General features: G+C 49.1%; 1 protein-coding gene across 14 annotated transcripts in view; it reads right to left on the bottom strand.

The window, feature by feature from the left end:
* Positions 1 to 10,930: 10,930 nt before the first annotated feature.
* The window catches only part of HECTD4 (HECT domain E3 ubiquitin protein ligase 4), a 187,867-nt gene continuing 178,257 nt past the window's right edge, over positions 10,931 to 20,540 (bottom strand). For all 14 annotated transcript variants that reach the window (XM_023647129.2, XM_023647131.2, XM_023647133.2 and 11 more), the window contains 7 exons: positions 19,751 to 19,906; positions 18,019 to 18,122; positions 17,565 to 17,786; positions 15,092 to 15,258; positions 14,514 to 14,709; positions 13,735 to 13,957; positions 10,931 to 13,195 (listed from right to left, as the gene is read on the bottom strand). In XM_023647129.2, the coding sequence (XP_023502897.2) occupies positions 13,059 to 13,195; positions 13,735 to 13,957; positions 14,514 to 14,709; positions 15,092 to 15,258; positions 17,565 to 17,786; positions 18,019 to 18,122; positions 19,751 to 19,906 (1,205 nt within the window). In that variant the 3' untranslated portion in view covers positions 10,931 to 13,058. The remainder of the gene's footprint in view (positions 13,196 to 13,734; positions 13,958 to 14,513; positions 14,710 to 15,091; positions 15,259 to 17,564; positions 17,787 to 18,018; positions 18,123 to 19,750; positions 19,907 to 20,540) is intronic.

The following is a 20,540-nucleotide window of genomic DNA, read 5'->3' as shown; positions in this document are numbered from 1 at the left end:
TTTTTATTTTATTTTTTTAGTAATCTGTAGTTTCTAAATGTTTTATAATGGATTTACTTTTTGGAATTTTTTTTAAAACATTGTATGCAACTAAAATAAGTACAGCTTTTTAAAAAAGACTAAAGAAATAATTCCTTATCCTCTTTCTCCCAAAATTCTCTCCCAAAAGTTGACTGCTTTGTTTTTTAAGCCGTTTCTCCTAATTCACTGCCATACTTCCAAATATGGCATTTGACAAGGTTGCTCTTTTTAATTATTATCACATTTGCTTCAACGTTCTATCTGTAATTTTTTTCATGAACTATTTGAGAGGGAGTGGCAGACATGGTGCCCTCAACCCCAAATGCTTCCGTGTATGTTTCCTAAGAAGGACGTTCTTTTAATTTAACCACAGGACAGTAATCAGGAAACTAATATCGAGACAATACTATTAGCTAATTTACAAACCTTATTCAGATTTTACCAATACCAAATTTGTCCCAGTAATGACCTTGTAACAAAAGCATTTAGTTTTGGCCCAAGATCATGTGTCACATTTAATTATTATCTTTTTAGCCTCCTTTAATCTGGAACAGTTCTCAGATTTGTACGTTTTTCAGCAGTATAGGCAGTTATTTTGTAAGATGTTCCTTAATTTAGGTTTGTCTGATGTTTTCTGACGATTAGATTCAGGTTATTTAATTAATTTATTTATTTTTTTAAGATTTTATTTTTCCTTTTTCTCCCCAAAGCCCCCGGTACATCGTTGTATATTCTAGTTGTAGGTCCTTCTAGTTGTGGCACATGGGACACTGCCTCAGTGTGGCCTGACGAGCGGTGTCATGTCCGCGCCCAGGCTCCGAACCGGCGAAACCCTGGGCCGCTGCAGCGGAGCGTGCGAACTTAACCACTCGGCCATGGGGCTGGCCCCATAGATTCAGGTTATGCAGTTTTGGTAGGAATACCAAAAATGGCGTCTCCTCAGTGTGTCATATCATGCACGGCCACGTGATGTCAGTTTGTCCTGTTATTAGTGAGAACTTTGATCACTTGGTTAAGACCATCTGCCGGGTTTTGCTACTGTAAAGTTACTATTATTCCCTTTTTAATTACTAAGTACTTTGTGGGGAGATATTTTGAGACTATAATATCCTGTTCCTCATCAAACCATCACTGACTAGTCTTCGCATCCAAGGTGATTCTTGCCTGAATTATCACTTTTCAAATGGTGATTTTCTGACTATCATTCTTTCTACATTTTAGTGGGCATTCTACTTTAAGGAAGATCTGTTTCGGGGCCGGCCCGGTGGCACAGCAGTTAAGTTTGCACGTTCCGCTTCTTGGCAGCCTGGGGTTCACCGGTTCGGATCCCAGGTGCAGACATAGCACTGCTTGGCAAGCCATGCTGTGGCAGGCGTCCCACATATAAGATGGGCATGGATGTCAGCTCAGGGCCAGTCTTCCTCAGCAAAAAGAGGATTGGCAGCAGTTAGCTCAGGGCTGATCTTCCTCAAAAAAAAAAAAGGAAGAGCTGTTCTTTCTCCCTAGTTTATTCGTTCATTTATATAAAAACGGATTCTTCTTCAACTTTTTATAATCCCTCTCTGTCATTTCTTCTGATGCTCAAATATGCAGGCATGTGCTGCGTAAGACATTTTGGTCAACGATGGGCAGCATATACGATGGAGGTCCCATAAGATCAGTGCCATATAGCCTAGGTGTAAGTATGCGCTACCATTTAGGTTTGCGTAAGTGTCCTCTTTGATGTTGGCACAACAAAATCGCCGGACAACGCATTTCTCAGAACGTATCCCTGCTGTCATGCAGCCCATGCCTGTATTAATTTTGATGGCCAGATTTGGCTAGCTGGTTCCTGTGTCTTTTTAGCATGTCCAGCTGTTCCTTGAGCACGTCCTTACTTTCTGGCACAAGATATTCCAGGTTCATATTGTATTTTTCCTGCTTCAGCCCTAGAATTGGTCATTTTGTTTAGAAACCCTGAATCCTTTTGGGGAGAACAGTATTTAAAAGCCAAGATCTGGGTGCTTGGTGTGTGCATTGTTACTATGGAGGGGCAGGGGATTATTGCTTCCAGATCCTGTCAGCAGAGCTAGGAAATATGTTACATGTGTGTCTGTGTATATATGTATTACGTATGTGTGTTATATGCGTATTTTCATATCTGTATATGCCACCATGAGTTCCTAACAGGACATCCAATTTCAGTCCATCACTACAGGGTTTATTCTGTCCTTTGCCTTCAACGATGACAAATCTGACTCCCACTATTCTCAATATATTTACTTTTTTGCTTGATCCTAAAATGCAGAGAAAGTAGTTTCAGAATTGCTAACCCTTACCACTGCAGAAAACCTACTAATGAGTTAAATATTTGTTAACAGCTCTTTTTGACTTTATAATGAGGGTATATAGTCAAAATAATGTGTTCAAGGGACCACCCCTGTGGCCTAGTGATTAAGTTTGGCGCGCTCTGCTTCAGTGGCCCGGTTCGCGGGTTTGGATCCTGGTTGTGGACCTACACACACCACTTGTCAGCCATGCTGTGACAGTGTCCCACGTATAAAGTGGAGGAAGATTGGCACAGATGTTAGCTCAGGGGGGGTCTTCCCCAGCAAACAAATAAATAAATGTGTTCAAAATTTGAGTTAGTTTTCTTTCCCGCGTCCTTCAGTGTGGTTAGGTTATTCATTTGAAATACATTTATGTTAATTTGTTTTTGTTTATATTCCACCTTAGGGTTTTCTTTTCCACCTAGACTTGGTTGTATTTTGCAGTATATACAATATTAATATGGTTCCAAGTTAAAACTAAGAAAAGGTGTACTCCGAAGGGTCATTAGCCCTTATGCCTTCCATCCCCACTCAACATCTCCATCCTTTATTCCAAAACATGCCTCTTATTTCTTCTTTCTTTTCAATGAGGAAGATTGGCCCTCAGCTAACATGTGTGCCAATCTTCCTCTATTCTGTATGTGGGATGCTGCCACGGCATGGCTTGATAAGCAGGGTGTAGGTCTATACTCAGGATCTGAACCCATGAATCTCAGGCTACCAAAGTGGAGTGCATGAAGTTAACCACTACACCACTGGCTGGCCCCTCCTCTTGTTTCTTTTTGCCAAAATAACCAAATACATGTGTAGTTTCTTATTTCCTTTTCTTACACCAGAGGTAGCATACTATAAATACTCTTGAACTTTGCTTTTCTCACTTAATAGCATATTTTCAAAATCAGTCCATTGTGTGTATATATATATGTGTGAATTATATCTCGGTTAAAAACCACTGCATTGTGTGGATGTCCTATGGTTTATTCACCCATTCTCTTATGTATGTTGTTTCCAATATCTTATGATTGAAAATAATGTTGCAGTGAAGAAATTTGTGTTTCCTTATTTGTGGTAAGCAGAATTCTAAGTTGGCCCTGAGAATTCCTGCCTCCTGGTGTACACGCTCTCTATAATTCCTTCCCCTTTGAGTGTGGGCAGGACTATGAATATGGTGGATTTCACTCTCATTATTAGGTTATGTTATATGACAAAGCAGAAGGGATTCTGCAGTTGTAAGTAAAGTCTCAAGTCAATTGGCTATGAGTGAGTAACGAGGGAGACTATCCTGAGTGGGCCTGAGCTAATCAGGTGAACCCTTGAAAGGGCCTGGGAGAAACAGACCAATTCCTTGAAAACCACAAACTACCAAATCTCACCCATGAAGAAGTATGATCCTTTTATCAGTTTTAAGAGACACGGTGTTATACAGGTTATCCATTTCTTCTTGAGGGAGCTTTGGTGGTTTGTTTTTCAAGCAGTTTGCCCATTTCTGTAAGTTTTTTAATTTATTGGCATAAAAGTGTTCATAATAGTCCCTTATTATTTTAAAAGTATCTGTAAGATCTGTAGTGATGTCACCTCTCTCATTCCTGATGTTGATAATTTGTGTCTTTCCTCTTTTCCTGATCTGTTTGGCTAGAGCAGGATCCCCAAACATTTTCTATTGCAGTTCAAATAGAGTAAAATATTTAAGGCTTTGCAGGCCATATGGTCTCTATTGCTAAACTACTCAACAATGCTGTTACAGAGTGAATGCAGCCATGGACAATACACGAATGGATGAGACTTCCAATAGAACTTTATTTACAAAAACAGGCAGCTGGATTATGAGCCATGGCCTGGCAACCCCTGGGTTAGAGATTTACCACTTTTATTGATCTTAAAAATTCAACTTTGGTTCCATTCGTTTCCTTTATTTTCTGTTTCCATTTCATTGATTTCCATTGTGCTCTTTATTATTTCCTTTCTTCTGCTTACTTTGAACTTAATTTTTTCTTTTTCTAGTTTAAGGTCAAAGCTGAGGTCACTGATTTGTGACCTTTTCTAAGTGTTTAGTGTCATATAAATTTTCCTCTAAGAACTGCTTTATCTGCATCTCACAAACTTTGATGTGTCTTTTCACTTCATTCAGTTCAAAGTACTCTGATTTCTTCTTTGACCTATGAGCCATTTATTAGTGTGTAAATTAATTTCCAAATATTTGGATATTTTCCAGATTTGTCTTTGTTATTGATTTCTTATTTAATTTCACTGTAGTCTGAGAACATACTTTGTATGATTTGAATCTTTTTAAATTTATTGAGACTTGTTTTATCGCTAGAATATTCTCCATGCCATAAATGTTCTGTATGCCCTTGAAAAGAATGTACATTCTGTTGTGGTTGGATGGAGTGCTATATAAATGGCAGGAAGGTCGAACGTTGATAGTGTTGTTCAAGCCTTTTATAGCCTTACTGATTTTATGTTTACTTGTTCTGTCAATTGTTGAGGGGCCTGTTTGAAATCTCTTGGGGCTGGCCTGGTGGTGCAGCGGTTAAGTGCACACATTCCGCTTTGGTGGCCTGGGGTTCTCAGGTTCGGATCCTGGGTTTGGACATGGCACCACTTGGCAAGCCATGCTGTGGTAGGCATCCCACATATAAAGTAGAGGAAGACGGGCACGGATGTTAGCTCAGGGCTAATCTTCCTCAAAAAAAAAAAACAACGCTCTTATTAAGGATTGTCTGTTTTGCCTTATAATTCTATAATTTTTGTTTTATTATTTTGAAGCCCTGTTATTAGATGTATAAACACTTATGATAGTTATGCTCTTATTTAATTGGTCCCTTTATTATTTTTTCTGTTTATTCCCCAAAAATCCCCCTAATACATAGTTGTATATTTTAGTTGTGGGTTCTTCTAGTTGAGCCATGTGGGACGCCGCCTCAACATGGCCTGATGAGCAGTGCCATGTCTGCGCCCAGGATCCGAATCAGTGAAACCCTGGGCCGCCAAAGTGGAGCGCATGAACTTAACCCCTCGGCCACAGGGCCAGCCCCAGCCCCTTTATTATTATGAAATGGCCTTTTGTATTCTTTGTAATATTTGCTCTGAAATATACTTTGATATTAACATAGCAATATTAATTAATAATGTTAACATTCCTTAGCTTTCTTCTGGTTACTGTTAGCATAGTACATATTTTTCCATCCTTTTACTTTAATCCTATTTATATATTTAAAGTGGTTTTCTCAGAGGCAGCATATAGTTGGGTTTTTTTGTTGTTTTGGAGCAACCTGACAATCTCTGTCTGTAATTGGCTATGTAGACCACTTCCGTTTAATGTCACTGTTGATATAGTTGGGTTTAAATATATCATTTTGCTATTTTTCTTTGCCTTCTGTGTTTCCTTTTTTCTTTTTCTGCTTTCTTTTTAATACTTTTAATGATTCCATTTTATCTCCCTTGTTGGCTCATTAGTTATAACTATTTATTGTATTTAAGTAGTTGTTTCAGGGTTTATAGTACACACCTTTAACACCACATTCTACCTTCAAGTGATATTATACCACTTTATGTTTGGTATTACAGTAGCATATTTCATTTCTCCTCTCCCAGCTTTGTGCTACTATCATACATTTATTTCTGTATTTGTTATCAATCCCCGATACATTGTTGTCTTGTTTAAATAGTCAATTATCTTTTAAAGAAATTTAAATAAGAAAAATGTCCTATATATTTACCCATGTAGTTACTATTTTGGTGCTTTGTCTTTCTGTCTGCAGATGCAGATTTCTATTTAGTATCATTTTCCTTCTGCCTGAAGGACTTCCTTTAACTTTGTTGTAGGGCAGGTCCGCTGGTGATGAATTCTTTCAGCTTTTCTGTGTCTGAAAAGGTCTTTATTTCTCCTTCACTTTAAAAAAATTGTGGTAAAATACATCTAACATTAAATTCAATATTTTAATTATTTTAAAGTGTACACAATTAGGTTGCAGTAAGTACCTTTCACAATTTTGTGTGACCATCACCACAATCTACTTCAAGAATTTTTCATCTCAAAAGGAAACCCCATGCCCATTAAGCACTCACTCCCCAACCTCTAATCTGATTTCTGTCAATGGTGCTTGCCTATTCTCTTTCGTTGTTTGAAAGATATTTTTGCCAGGTGTAGAATTCTAGGTTGATGGCACTTTTCTCCAGTACAGTCACGTGCCACATAATGACATTTTGGTGAGCGAGTCACATATATGACAGAGGTCTCATGAGATGAGCCCCATATAGCCTAGGTGTGCAGTAGGCTATACCATCTAGGTTTCAGTACACTGTGATGTTCACACAATGACAAAATCCGACGTTGCATTTCTCAGAACACAGCCCCATTGTTAAGGGACACATGACTGTATTTTAAATATGTTGCTGGGTCGTTGTCTTGCACTTGTTCCAGTGAGAACCTACCATTTGTAGATTTGGTTCCTCTGTACATCGTGTGTCTTTGGGGGGATGGGTTTTAAGATACCCTATCACTGATTTTAAGCAATTTGATGGTGAGGTACCTTTGTACAGTTCTGTGGCATTAAGAACATTCACATTGCTCTGTGGCCATCGTTACTGCCCATCTCTGTTTCTTGTGCTTTAGGTTAAGTGTCTTGTACCCTTGCATTTATATTTTTCAACCAAATTTGGAAAAAGTTTCAGCCATTATTTTTTCAGATTTTTTTGCTATTTCTCCATATTTCTCTTCTCCAGGAGATTGTATGTACACGTTAGGCCACATAAAATTGTCCCATAGCTTACTGATGCTCTTTTCACTTCTTTGGATTCTTTTTCTGTGTTCAGATGGATAGTTTCTATTGCATGTCTCCAAGTTCAGTAAATCTGTAGTAATCTGCTCTTAGTGCATCCAGGATAGTTTTCACCTCAGACACTGTAATTTTCATCTCTGGAAGTTCAATTTGGGTTGGTCTTATATTCTCCGTGTTTCTACTTCATATGGGCGATGTTTTTGAATTTTACCTACTTGGGTGCTGGGTATTTTTGTATTCCTAGAAATATTTTTGACCTTTGTCCTCAGATTGGTATCTAGGAAACAGTTGGATCCTTCTGAGTCAGACTTTTAGCTTTAGTACGTGGGACCTGAGCAGCGATTAGTCTAGGGCTAATTTTGCCCCACTACTAAGGCAAAACGGACGCTCCATAACTTAGAGTTTTCCACACTGGCTCGTGGGAACAGGAACTATTTCCTGTTCTTTGCCAGCTCTAATCCTTTTGGCTGGTTCTTTCCCCAGCCTCTGGCAGTCTCCTTACGTGCATGAGCTTATCCACACTCAGCTGGTACCTGAGTGGGGCTCTCAGCAGACAGAGTTCTCTCTGCAGCTCTTTACTCTCTGTGCTCTGCCCTGCAAACCAGCTGCCTTGGTCTCCTTGGAGGCCTTGTCTTCTCAACTCAGGGAGACTGTGGGCTTGCACCCTGGGTGTCCCCTCCCTTTGCTGCTGCTGAGAACTATCCAAACCATAAGCTGAGGCGTGGGAGGGCCCAGCACGTTTGTTTCTCTTCTCTCAGATCTCTGACCTTCGTTGCCTGTTGTCTACTGTCCTGAGAACCATACATTTGTCAGGTTTTTTGTTTTAGTCATCTCAGGGGGATAAGTCTGGTTTCCATTCATCTGTCTTGGCTAGAGTTAGAAGTGTCCTGAAAGCATTACTTCTACTTTGTAGATTTTTATAAAGTCTGATGCCATTCTGATTTGCATGTAACTAATTTTTTCCCTTGAAGCTTTTTAGGACGTCTCCCTGGCATTTGGAAATTTCCCCATGTTGTACGTTGGTGTGGATTATTTTTCCACTCAAAGAGCTTGACATTTGGTGAGCAAGCTCTTTCTGCTGGAAACTCATGTCCTCTTGAGTTTTGCAGAATTTTCTTGTATCGTTATTTTGGTAATTTCTCGTTTTCTTTTATGCAGAATCCCAATTATAATTGGGTGTTGACCTTCTTAAACAGATCATTTTTTATATTTTCTTTAATATTTTTTGTTCTTTTGCCCTACTTTATGGGAAATTTCCTAAACTTTATCCTTTCATCCTTATATTAAATTTATTTCTGCTATTGATTTCCAAAACCCTTGTCTTTTATCCTGTCTCACAGCCTTTCCCCCGTTTACTTAGTGGATGCAATTCTGTTTCCTTATACTTTGCGTCATCATTATTTCTTGGATATCTCGTTCTGCATTGTCTGTTTCCTTGGAGTTGTTTACTTTTGCTTTGCTGCTTTACATTGTGGTCTGTTCCTGGAACCTCTCATGTCTCTTGGCTGCCTGTGTGTATTTGAGAGCAGGGCACTAAAGCTGATGAGCAGCTCTCTTCAACTGTGCACTTTCACTGAGGGCACCAGGCCGCCATTTTCACCAGAGAGCCCCAGCTGTGGGCGTCTGTAGCCTTTGCGTTAGCTCAGAGAAGGGCCTGCCAGCCCGCTGTGGAGACCTGGGGCACAGCTGGAGTCGTGAGCCTCGAAGGCTGTTTCCCCAGAAGATAGCTTCTGGCCTTCTGCAGGGTGGTGGGGACTTGAACTTCTCCTTCTCACATGAATTTCCAGTCCTTGTTTTTCCCTGGCACATGGGGCCTCCTCTTCCTCCCTTTATAATGTGGTGGTGTTTTAAGGGAGGTGCAAATAAACTTGCTTCCCACAATGTGCTCCTGCTAAGGCATTTACTATTCTTCCATCAGCTGTCCCCTTCCAGAAACTGGCTTGAAAGGAGACTTCTTTTGGTTTCATGAGGATGGAGTGTGTGCTTTTATTTGATTTCCTCATTTTTGTGTACTTTTAAGAAACCATCCACACAGTATAACATCTCTACAGAAAAGTGCATGGAAGTGTATAGCTCAGTGTGAGCACATCTGTCACCACCGCCCAAATCAAGGAACAGATCCTTACCAAGACACCAGAATGCCCCTCATGCTCCCTCCTAGCCACTCCCCTCCCCAGGGCCCAAAATAACCACCATCTTGACATTTTATCACTATTGTTGACTGTTTTCAACGTCATTTAAATGAACTCATGCCTTTAATGCCTCTTCCACGTCTGGCTTCTCTGGCTGATCACCGTGTCTGTGCCTCGTCTGGACTGTTGCATGTGCAGTCGTTTGCCGTCCCTCCTGTACAGTATTCCACTGTGTACCGTATTTATCCTCCTGCCTAGGGGCCCTCAACTTTGTTTCTGGTTTTGGCTGTGACCTTTGCTGCCGCTGTGAGCATTTTTGCTCACAGCTTTTGGTGAAGCTTTGTCCGTATTTCCGCTGGATTTACACCTAGGAGTGGAATTGCTGGTCACAGTGGCTGTGTAGGAGATAACCCCAGTTCTCCAGAGTTGTCATGATTACCTTCCCCACAGCAGTGTATGAGAGTTCTGTTGGTTCCACATCTTCCCCAGCCATGGGGGACTGCCTTTCTAGCCCTGTTGGTGGTGTAGTTTACCCTGTTGTGATTTTAATTTGCATTTCCCTGATGACTAATGAGGGTGAATACTTTCTCATTACTGGATGGTGTAATTTTGAATATATTTATTTTTTTAAATTTATTTTTATTTTTTTAAAGATTTTATTTTTCCTCTTTCTCCCAAAGCCCCCCAGTACATAGTTGTGTATTTTTAGTTGTGGGTCCTTCTAGTTGTGTCATATGGGAGGCTGCCTCAGCATGGCTTGATGAGCAGTGCCACGTCCATGCCCAGGATCCGAACTGGCGAAACCTTGGGCCACCGAAGCGGAGCGCACAAACTTAACCACTCGGCCATGGGGCCAGCCCCAGAATATATTTATTTTTTTAAGTAGCAACTCAAAAAACGATATGGCCTGAGGCGGCCTGGAGAGCAGGAGAGTGCTTGCTGTGCTCAGCCCGGCAGAGCTGAGGAATCTCACTCCCCAGCTTCTCGTGTTGAACAGAGGTCTTCTCTTTGCTGTGAGTGGCTGCTTCTCCTCCCTGTTTCTAGCACCCTGAAGCGACAGACAGGAGAAGAAAAGAAAGTTGCTTGTTCCTCATCCAAGAAGGTTTTTGTTCTTCTTCTAATAAAGACGTACGTGGGACACTTCCACTAAAAGCTAGCATTTATTAAGTTCAAGAAAGGTGGAGTCCAGAGAACAGGAATCAAGTGGGTCTGGGTGAGGACTGCGGTGGAGCAGGAGGAGGTGAAAAGTGAGTCAAGGGGCCTGGGCTCTCCCCAGTGCAGACCCCAGACTCCCAGGGTGGGCACAGCTGGCAAGAAGAGGGCAGAGCATTGATCTTAGAGAAGACTGCTGAGCTAAATCTTTTCCTCTTCCCCGCATTTTGCACAAAGTAGTTCTAAATCCACTGTCTGCTCCCACAGGAGGATACGTGGTCCAAGAATGGCCCAGACTCTTCTAGTGCAACAATTCACTTGAGGAAAATCCTCACACTGGCACAGAGTCTAGACTAGCTCAGGATAAGAAGTGGGCAAAACATGCGGGGGTAGGTCAAGCTTTGACCTTGGATTTCCATCCCTTCAGTCATACTTTCCATATGAAAATGTGTTTTCACAGGCAAGGGGTCAAGTAGGGGGAACGGGTAGTTCATGAGCAAATGGAGTAAGAACCACATCAAGTGCAGAGACCATAATAATTAGAAATACTTTAATTCCTAGCCGCTTGGCGGCACTTAAGTATCAGCCACCCAAGCATGTCAGCCTTTGACTCTTCTCAGCAAGAGCAGATGATCACACAACTCTTAAGATAAATCAAAATTAGATGAAGGTTATTTATTGGTGTGAGTTTTTTCTTGTAGTGAGCTTCCTTTACACAGCAATGGTGTAAACAGCATCAAATTGAATGAAAAGTTTGTTAAATGCAACCATAAATAATTATAATAAATATACATCAAGTAACTTTACAGCACACATCGTTTGGGGCCAAGGTCTGGATCTGGACCTTAGTGTGCTCTCTGGGAGAAGCAGTCGTCTTAGCAGCAATCTTACTCACAGCTGTGATCTCATCAAGTGACGGGCCAACAGAAGCTTCCCGAACCCCTTGTGGGGAGGTAGCTGACAGAATTCCGAGTCCATTCAAGGGATGGGAGGGATTGGAGGGGACCAGGAATTTAAAAATACAGGAAGGAAAAACCACTTCTAATAAATCCAAAGGCTCTTTCATTATGTAGAAATGAAACAAGAGGAGCCCTGGCGTCAGGACTACACCCTAGGGACCCCTAGTCAGGGAGGGAAGGGCTTGCAGGCACTCACCTCCAGACGTGACTGATCCTACATCAAATGTAACTGATGCACCGGAAAGATTAATCCAGGTTTATCTTTTCCTTAGTTTGGGGCATCTTTTCTATAATGGTCCTTAATGTATTTCCTAAGAATCGTAGGGAGGAGATGGATGCTACTGGCTCTAACTCTACAATCCACACGTCCTTGCAGCAGGCCTGGGTCACAGCAGAGAAGGGAGGAGCACACCCTCCTTCTCTCACCCGCAGTCACACTCCAAAGCCTTCTAGACAGCACTTGCTCAAACGTCCCGTATTCACAATATTATACAGTAAATACAGTGATGCAATTCTGTGAACTGGCAAGGCCCAAAATGACAGTGTCCAACAAGATGGCATATGCTGCTCCTGGACAAAGTCCCATTGGACAAAGACTTATTGGGGGCACAAATGCACTGGGGCAGGGGGTGAGCCTGGAGCAGCTCAGCCCTGGCACACACACTGACGTGAGGCGGCAAGGGGGTGCTGGGCGGGCCCGGCCAGAGGGGCAGAAGGACCCCCAGTGTCTCAGTCACTGAAGCAGACCCCGAATTGAACAGAGCACCTCAGTCAGCTCTTTCTAAACGGGCGTGTGGCCCTTTCCTCCGGTCCTCACGTCACAAACCCTGCAGTGAGGAAGGGCCGTTTCTGAGCACAGGAGTGGGCGTGGCTTGAATCATGCGCTTTCCTGTTCAATCAGTCTCGGAAAAAGGCCCCACTCAAGCACCGTGCCCCCAACTCCGCGTGTCCTCTCGACTCCCGGAGCTGGGACGCAGTGGCCTGGTTCTCTGAACTAAGGTCAGGGACGAACGCTTTGGTCTGCTCCCAGGGAGCACTCAGTGGGAAACAGTGAGACCCAGGGGCCCAGAAGAGACAGAGCAGAGAGGGTTGTCTGGGCGGGAAGGGAGGGGGACCCACTGGGCTTTCCTCAGACCATAAAAGCCAGGTTAACACAGAGCTCCCTGTGTGTCTCCCATGTTTGGGTAACTGGCCGAAGCGTTTCAAGATGGAAGGAGGCCTGCGGGAGCCACGTCCAGGAGAAACCCCAGCTCCAGGCAGGAGGGGCCGGGCTGGCCACAGGCTTGTCTGTGGAGATGCTCCGCAGAAAGGACAGGACATTCTGTGTGGCCGAGGGCATCTCACCACCAGCTTCCTGCTGGGTAGTTCTGTGAGGTGGAACCAACTGCAGCCTCACGGCTTCAGAATCTGGTGGCCACGAAGGACAACGTCCAGAAAGATCAAATGAGACACAAACTGTCGGAGAACTAAACTATCCTACAAACATACCACAAACAGGTAGCAAAAGAACCAACCCACCACGAAACGTACACATACAAAGGTTAAGTCCTTCCAGGAGGCCCTGGAATGTGGACAAAAGTTTGGAAAAGGAGAATGTCACCAACTCCTCACGCAGGGCCCCGGAGGGACATGCCTGCAGTGGCAGGCTTCCCAAGCCGGCAGAGCGGTGCTTCGGTGACAGCCTAACTCTGCGGCTGCCTGCCCTCAGCCACTCAGGGGGTCTTCACGGTAGTGAATGGCACAGCGGAGTTTCTCCAGCATGATCTCCAGAGAGGAGTACTGGGGCAGCTTGATCATGAACATGCAGGTCTCCACTCGGATGTAGCGTGAGTCTGCGGAACCTACGGGAGACATCGGCCGGCGTGAGGGGGCGGGCCGCGGGTCCCAGGGAGGCCTGGCTGCGAGGGGTGGCCCGGCAGGAGGGGCTGAGGGCCTGGGGGCCCGGGTGGGGCAGGAGGAGATTCCAGAGGAGAAAAGGGCAGACACAGCTGCTGCACAGCACAGGTGCCATACTGCTGACCTGCGGGGAATCGGGCTGCAGACAAGTCTGGCCAGCAAAGGGTTGTGTTTTGATTTTTTAATTGAATTATTTTTCTGATTAAAAGTTGGAAGATTAAAATGTTTCTGGATTTTTAGCTTTCTAAAACATCATCAGAGGATACACTAACATCGGGCCTGTATTGCCACTTGGCGAAGGTCAGGTGTGGGAGGCACGTGACCCCCACCCCGCCCCAGGGCCTTGACCCCACTGACACTCGGGCTTTGGTGCTCGGGGTCCCTGTCCACTGTTCTCCCTCATGCAGGACCCAGCAGCCCCAGCTCCAAACTGAGAGAAGGGCCCGTGGCCCCCCACCTGGAACCCGACCAGGGCGGGCAGTACCTGCTGTGCCATCTGGGGGGGCGATCTTCATGGGGTACGGGGGCACATGGGCTGTGTCGGGGCCCCCGTCTTTGCAGGGGCAGGTGAACGGGATGCGCTCCTGGTTGCATGCGAACTTGATGAACTTGCACAGCTCCTCCTGGGCAAACATCTCCAGCGCCCCCCAGAAGAACTCGATGTGCTGGTCCGTCTCCATCAGCCCCACCTGGTACATGGTGTGGGCCTGGGGAAGAAAGGCCCCAGACGTGAGCAGGCCCGGGCAGGGTACAGCAGGGAAATGATGGCCGCAGGACACGGGGAGGTCACGGCAATGACAGTGACCACAAAGGTCGTCGTAGCGGCACCTGTTTGTGTGACTGGCCTGTGCACTGGGCCGGCAGCAGAGGCTCCACCTGCGCCACCCCCTGACTCCACCGGGCAGGTTCTGTCACCGTGCCCACTAGAAGTGAAGTCACTTCGGCAAAGTCCCCCAGCTGGTAAGAGGCAGGGCCGAGCCTGCGGGAGGCTGGCACAGGTGAGAATGTTCTTCCCCTCAGGGTGGTGGCTTAAGGCATGGGCTCTGAAGGCAGGCGAGCTGGGTGTGAAGTCTGACTGTCACTTACTGGCTGTGTCACCTTGGGCAAGTGACAATTTTAGCTTTGGTTTACTGAGCTGTGAGAGGAGGATGAGCACGCCCCTGCCACACATGAGGAGGATGGAGCGCTGGGACACAGGAATTACCACGACAAGCCACTGCCGACACTCTGCCTGCCAACCCAGCCTGGCCCCGGGCCACTGACCTTCAGGAACTCGAGGTTGATGTAGGGGAGGCCGCAGGTCCGCAGCTCCATCTCCAGGGGGCTGAGCGTGGTGAGCAGCTGCAGGGGGATGATGGCGCCCAGGCCCGCCCGCACGGCCGTCACGCACTCGACATTCTCCAGCTCGCGCAGCCGCAGGCTCCGGATGGCTGCCGCGTAGATGTCCTTGTTCTCCCACCTGCGGAGGCCAGGGGGACGCAGGGGAGGGAGGAGGCTGAGGAGGCTGACGGGGTTGCTCCCAGGTCTGGGGGCCACACCCACTCAGGCAGAGATCCCGGACCGCCTCTCGGTGGGGGCCTCCAGCCCAGCGCCCCAGATTTCTCAGTGCCGGCAGCTCAGTGAATTTCTCTCCTGCCTCTGGGTGTCCCCGACCTCAGAGCTGGTATTTTCGAACAAAGTCCTTCTGCTGAAGACATTCCACCACCATTCTTGGCGCCCAACATCCTGCCTCCTATCCCTCCCACTGGTGAAATCCACCTGTCACCCGGTGCCCCAGTCCAGGCGGCGCTCTCACACCCTGGCTGGCCAGTTTCGTCAGGACCCTCCCTGCGCACACTCACGCCACGGGGATGTGCCGGCCGCGGCTGCACAGCTCCACCTCCTCGCCCGTCATGGTCAGGTAGGTGAACCGGCAGCAGGGCTTGTTGGGGCTGTCAGGGCTCTCGGTGGCCAGGTGCTGGGAGGCAATCTCGGCACACAAGGCCTCCAGCTCGGTCTCGTCGTTGATCTGGAGGGCAGAGGCAGACCGAGGCTCACTGCCTGCCCCGCTCCCAGGGCCCCTGGAAGATGGAACCACCATCTCCTGCTGGGCAAACACCAGGCACTGTCTGGGTGGGGGGTATCCTTGGTCACTATGGACGGGCACAGCCACAGGCCTGGCCAATCAGAGCTTGCCATCCATTCAGGGCTGGGCATGTGCACCAGGCCTGACTAACAGACTCAAATTGCAGGGCTTTTCCTGTTACCATTTGGAAGCAGGAGCCCTCTTTCACTGCTGTGGACATGACTGTAAGATGGTACATCTTGTACTGCTGGGGGCCATCTTGAGACCGATTTCTGATGACATCATTTGAGCACCTGGATTGAGCCCTGCCTGAAGCCAAACCTCTATCTGTACTTTTTAAAAAAATTTTCCTAAGTTGGTTTGAGCTGAGATTTCTGTCACTTCTACCAGAGAGCCCTGACTTAATTCCATCTGTAGAAAATATCTGGGCTACTTCCTCCACCATGTGGCACATGAAAACTAGGGTCCAAAAGACACTGATGTGGGGCTGGCCCCGTGGCATAGTGGTTAAGTTTGGCACACTCTGCTTTAGAAGCCCAGGTCTGCAGGTTTGGATCCCGGGTGCAGACCTATATCACTGGTTAGCCACACTGAGGTGGCAACCAACATATAAAGTGGAGAAAGATTGGCACAGACGTTAGCTCAGGGCTAATCTTCCTCAAGAAAAAACAGGAAGATTGGCACAGATGTTAGCTCAGGGCCAATGTCCTTGGCAAAAAAATAACACAAGATGCTGATGTGCATGCTGGGTTACCAAGACACCAGGATCTGACCCAGAGGAGAATAAGCCTGCAGCTCTGGGACAGGGAAGGTGGGAGGTAGGGTCTGAGCCCAGACTGTGTCCTTAGCAGCAACCTCACCAGCACGGGGAAGGCCGCAGGCACCCTGACAGAAGTGCAGAGCATTTCTTCCTGCTTCATGCCCCCCCCTCCCCCCACTTCAGTGTAGTCCTGGCACCCCAGCACTCTAGTGGCCCTGCCCATTCCCTTCAGAAGGAAGTCTGGGCTGGACTGTCTGCCTGGACACCATCTCACAGTCCATGCCTGCCCCAGGCCCTTGCTGCCATCCCCAGACCCAGGAGGACTTCTCAGAGCAGGGCGTGGCAGGGACCCAAATCCCCAGCTCATGGGGCTGTCCTGTTCTGACCCTTCAGACAATTCGGCCTCATCCCCGTTTTGGCTTTGCTGCTCCCTTGCGCTGGCTGCCCTCCAGTGGTAGCTGGGGGGACAACTAGGGAGAGCCTGGCAATGGGAGCATCAAGTCTTGTGCCAGTGGAGGCAGAGTCAGTGGACACCTTTCAGCTGAGGTCCCCGTGGAGGGCAGCCCCGGCCAGGCCTCAGACACAAAGTCTGCCTCCCGTGACAGAGGCAGTTGGCCTCAAGGGGGAGGGTCGGAGCAGAGGCCCCCCACTCTGCCGGGACAGTCTCTAACCTGAGGGGAGCCTGCGGTGCGGAAAAGCACAGGCTTCCAGCTGAGGAGACCTGGGCTCCTCTGGGGACTCTGCTCCCAGCCAGCTCACTCTCTGAGCCTCGCTCCCTCTGGGCCTTGCTGTGAGGACTTCTGAACACAGGCCTCCAGCTCAGGCCTTGCGGAACCAAGAGCAGCCTGGAAGCCCCCGAGGACGGGATGGGAGCCACAGCCTGGCCACGGCAGGCCTCGGTGACTGCTGAGCCAATGTGCAGACCTGAGCAGCTCTCAGGCCCAGGGGCAGCTCGAGCCCCGACCACATCCCCCCTGGGGGGCTGGTCTGTGTGGAGAGGGATGGTGAGACACTGCTGTGGTCTCACTCTCTCTGTCTGTCCCAAGGCACAAGGAGAGGGAGAAAGAGCTCCATTCCCAACGTCTTCCCCGGCCATCTCAGGCGATCCCCAAGAGTTGACGTTCTGGGCTCTTTCTGAGGCCCTGAATCAGAGCTCTTAAAAGTGGAGCTGGGTCTGCGTGTAGCAACTCCCACCCAACACCTCTGCGCCTTCATCTGCCAGGAACCCTTCACCCCTGTGTCCCTGGGAGGCCCCGCAGGGCTGGACAGGTCACCCCAGTCCGCGGGTCTCAGCAGGGAGGGGTGCCAGAGGCTTTTCTTCCCACGAAGCAAGCTCTGCTGGCAGAGATGGCGCACATTCTCCAGCGTTCTTTGGGAGAGCCCAATCAGTGTTGAGTTGGGGAGCTCGGGTGTCCCCTGGTCCGGAGGCAGAGACACGGGCACTGCTCTGGGACCCCACTCCCCCAGAATCACTGTGCTTCTCACTTACACTCTCGAATTTCTTGACATAATTGTAGGTGAGTACGTCTGCTTCCTGCAGGTCCTGGTCAGGGTCCAGGGGCTCACCCACCAGCGTCTTCCAGAAGGACGGCAGCAGGTCCAGGGGCAGAGGGACGTCAGCTCGAATGGCGATGCCCAGCAGCTGCCCCAGGAAGTGCAGCAGCTGCTCCTCCCCGTAGGTGAGGGGGCTGGGCGTCAGGATGTACTTGCCCTGCAGGTGGAGGCGGCGCTGAGGGGGCAGTCTGCTTCCACTCCTCCCGGCGCCCCAGGCCACTGTGCCCAGGGCAGGCGGGAGGGAACCCTTGCAAGGCCATGCCCAGTCCCAGAGCTTGCTGGCCAGTGCAGCGAGGCCAGTCCCACCAGACCAGGAAGGTGTGCGAAAGGGCGTGGGGCCGAGGGGGACCCCCAGCCATGAGCCCAAGCCACTGCCTCGGGCGGCTCACCTTGTTCTTGTTGACAGCCGAGCTGGGGCACAGCAGCAGGAGGGAGAGCGAGGAGCTCTGCAGCTCCTTACACACTTGCCACAGGAAGTGGCGGAAGGAGCCGCCTGCGGGACAGATGGAGACCCATCAGCACCAGGCCACCCTGCCCGCAGGCCCTGTCCCCACCCAGAACGCCAGGTCATATGCCAACCTGACCACAGCCACGTTGGAGTGGAAAGAAAACGCGCCTGAGGGTTGGGGTACCTGGGGTCAGGTCCTGCTGTGCCACCCCCAGGAAATCCCTTCACTTCCTTGAGCCAGCCTCACTCACTGGGTCTATCAAATGGGGACAGTACCGTATCGAACTCAAAGGCTAGTTTCAAGGGCTCGACAAGACCGAGGGCAGACCTCACGCAGGCACCCCCTACCCCACAAGCTCAGGCCGACGTGTGGGCCTATTTGATCCACGTGCATCTCCCCGGGCGGGGCCAGGAGCAGGGCCCCTGCTCTCTTGGGCACTGCCTTCCCCAGAGGCCCAGGGGCCCAGGACTAGTTCAGTGAATGGACGATGTGCAGAGACACGAAGGGTGACCGCACCCATCACGTCTCCACCGCCATTCCTAGCGTGCGCCTGGTTTTCGTGCAAGGCTCCCCTCTCGGCAGGTCCCCTGTCAGTGCCCCGAGGTCAGCAAGCTCTAAGCACAGCTGTGCATGCACACTGCTCGGTCAGAGCCACACGGAGGACCCTCCTGGGGACAGATGTCTGGGCCTGGCCCTCACTCAGCTTCCACAGGGAGGCAGCACACGGCTGCCTATTGAAGTCGCTGAGGCCAAGGCTGGGCCTGGAATCGCACAGACCTGGGCCTGAAGCCCAGTGAGCTGCCTGAGCCCGGGGAAGCTACTTAACTTTGTGGTGTCCCAGCTTCCCTATCCGTAAAGGGGAACAAGGCCGGCATCCTGTGACGCTTTGGTGCAATGAGGAGCGTGAGGTGCTGAGCGTGGACTGGCGCATCCTGAGCTCTCGGGGAACGAGAGCTGTTCTGAGACCCTGGGAGATGCGCCCCGAGGACGCCACGGGGCAGGCTGTCGGGGAGGCTGCTGCTGGAACAGGGTCCCCCTGGTCAGAGAGGGAAGGGAGAGGAGCTGCCCCAGGGACAGCCTTGCCCTCCCAGTGTGCCCCGCTGAAGAACTGCCTCTCTTCTCCCACCCGGGGGAGACACTCCTGAACGCCTGGAGCTTAACTGGACTGAAGGGCCGCGAGGGAGTGGCTTCTGCTCTTCCCCATCCCCACAGAGTGAGAGGAAGAAGATGCCACTCTAACCAAGGGCTCCCCGACGCCGTCTCTCAGGGCACACATGAGCTTCTAGCCCAACCAACCCCTGTGCCACTCCACACTGAGGTAATCCCTCCTGAGTCCGCTCGGCAGGAAGGGCACCGCCAGCACTGATCAGAGGAGCATCTCCAACTCTGGACAGCACTGTGCTCACGTCCCAGACCAGCGGTGGGCACCAGATCCCCCTGGGGGCAGGGACAAGTCTGTGGGGGCTGGGTCCGGGGAGCCTGGAAGGGACTGTCTCTCTGGGCACAGTCCTGGCTTCTGCAGAGCCAAGTAACAAGGACGTGGCTTTCCTTCTTGCTAATGGGAGAGATCTGGGCAGTTTAGGATAAAATAGCTCCAGGAATTTTTACATCCTAAACACAGCCTCCCTCCGAACTGTCTGGATGGAGAGCCTGGCAGGGGCCTGCCACTTACTGGTGCCATGGACCTCTTCCCCGGTGAAGCGGATGTTGAACGCATAGGTGGGGTCGCCGCCACTAGCCAGTTTGACACAAAGCTGAGACGATGGCACTGAGGCCAGCTGCCTGGCAGCCTGGCAGAAGTAGGAGTTTTCAGAAGCTCTGATCTCCCCTGGAAAGAGAGAAGAACTGAGAAGAGCCTCCCAGTGGCCATGTCTGCTCTTCTGCCACAGGACAGATGCCTTGCCAGGCCTTTGCCCGTTTCTTGGACCTCACCCTGCCCTCTGGGGTTCAGCCTCCTGGCCTTCTCTCTGTGCTTGGAATATTGTCAACTCTGTCATGGCCTGGCCCAGCGGTTCCCTTGGGGAGACCGCCTCCCCTGTTCTCTCAGTGGTTGGCCCCCTCATCCTTCCGAATGGCTCTCCTCTCATGGCCTCCAGCGGGTGTCCTTCACAACATTAGCCAGTCTGTCCGCGTGCTGCAGCAGAGACTCCTGGCTGCCTCCCTAACATCCATTCTCCCCTCTTCTTTGGGGCCCGAACCCTGAATTTAGTAGGTCCGTGGCCAGCCAGAATGAAGCCTACATTTCCCACCCTCCCCTGCAGTTGGGTGTGGCCATGTGACTGAGTTCTCCGAGACATGAAGGAAAGGTGTTGGCTCCATGGAGCAGCAGGCTCCTTCTGCTTTTCCCCTTTCCCCCTGTTGCCTAGAATGCACAGCTGATGAGGTGACCTTCTTCTTCTTCTTTTTTTTTTTTGGTGAGGAAGAGTGGCCCTGAGCTAACATCTGTAACAATCTTCCTCTAT

This window comes from Equus caballus, chromosome 8 (assembly GCF_041296265.1).
Source record: "Equus caballus isolate H_3958 breed thoroughbred chromosome 8, TB-T2T, whole genome shotgun sequence".
NCBI classification, from domain to species: domain Eukaryota; kingdom Metazoa; phylum Chordata; class Mammalia; order Perissodactyla; family Equidae; genus Equus; species Equus caballus.
Note: the sequence above shows the minus strand (reverse complement) of the source record. Positions and strands in the feature narration are given on the sequence as shown.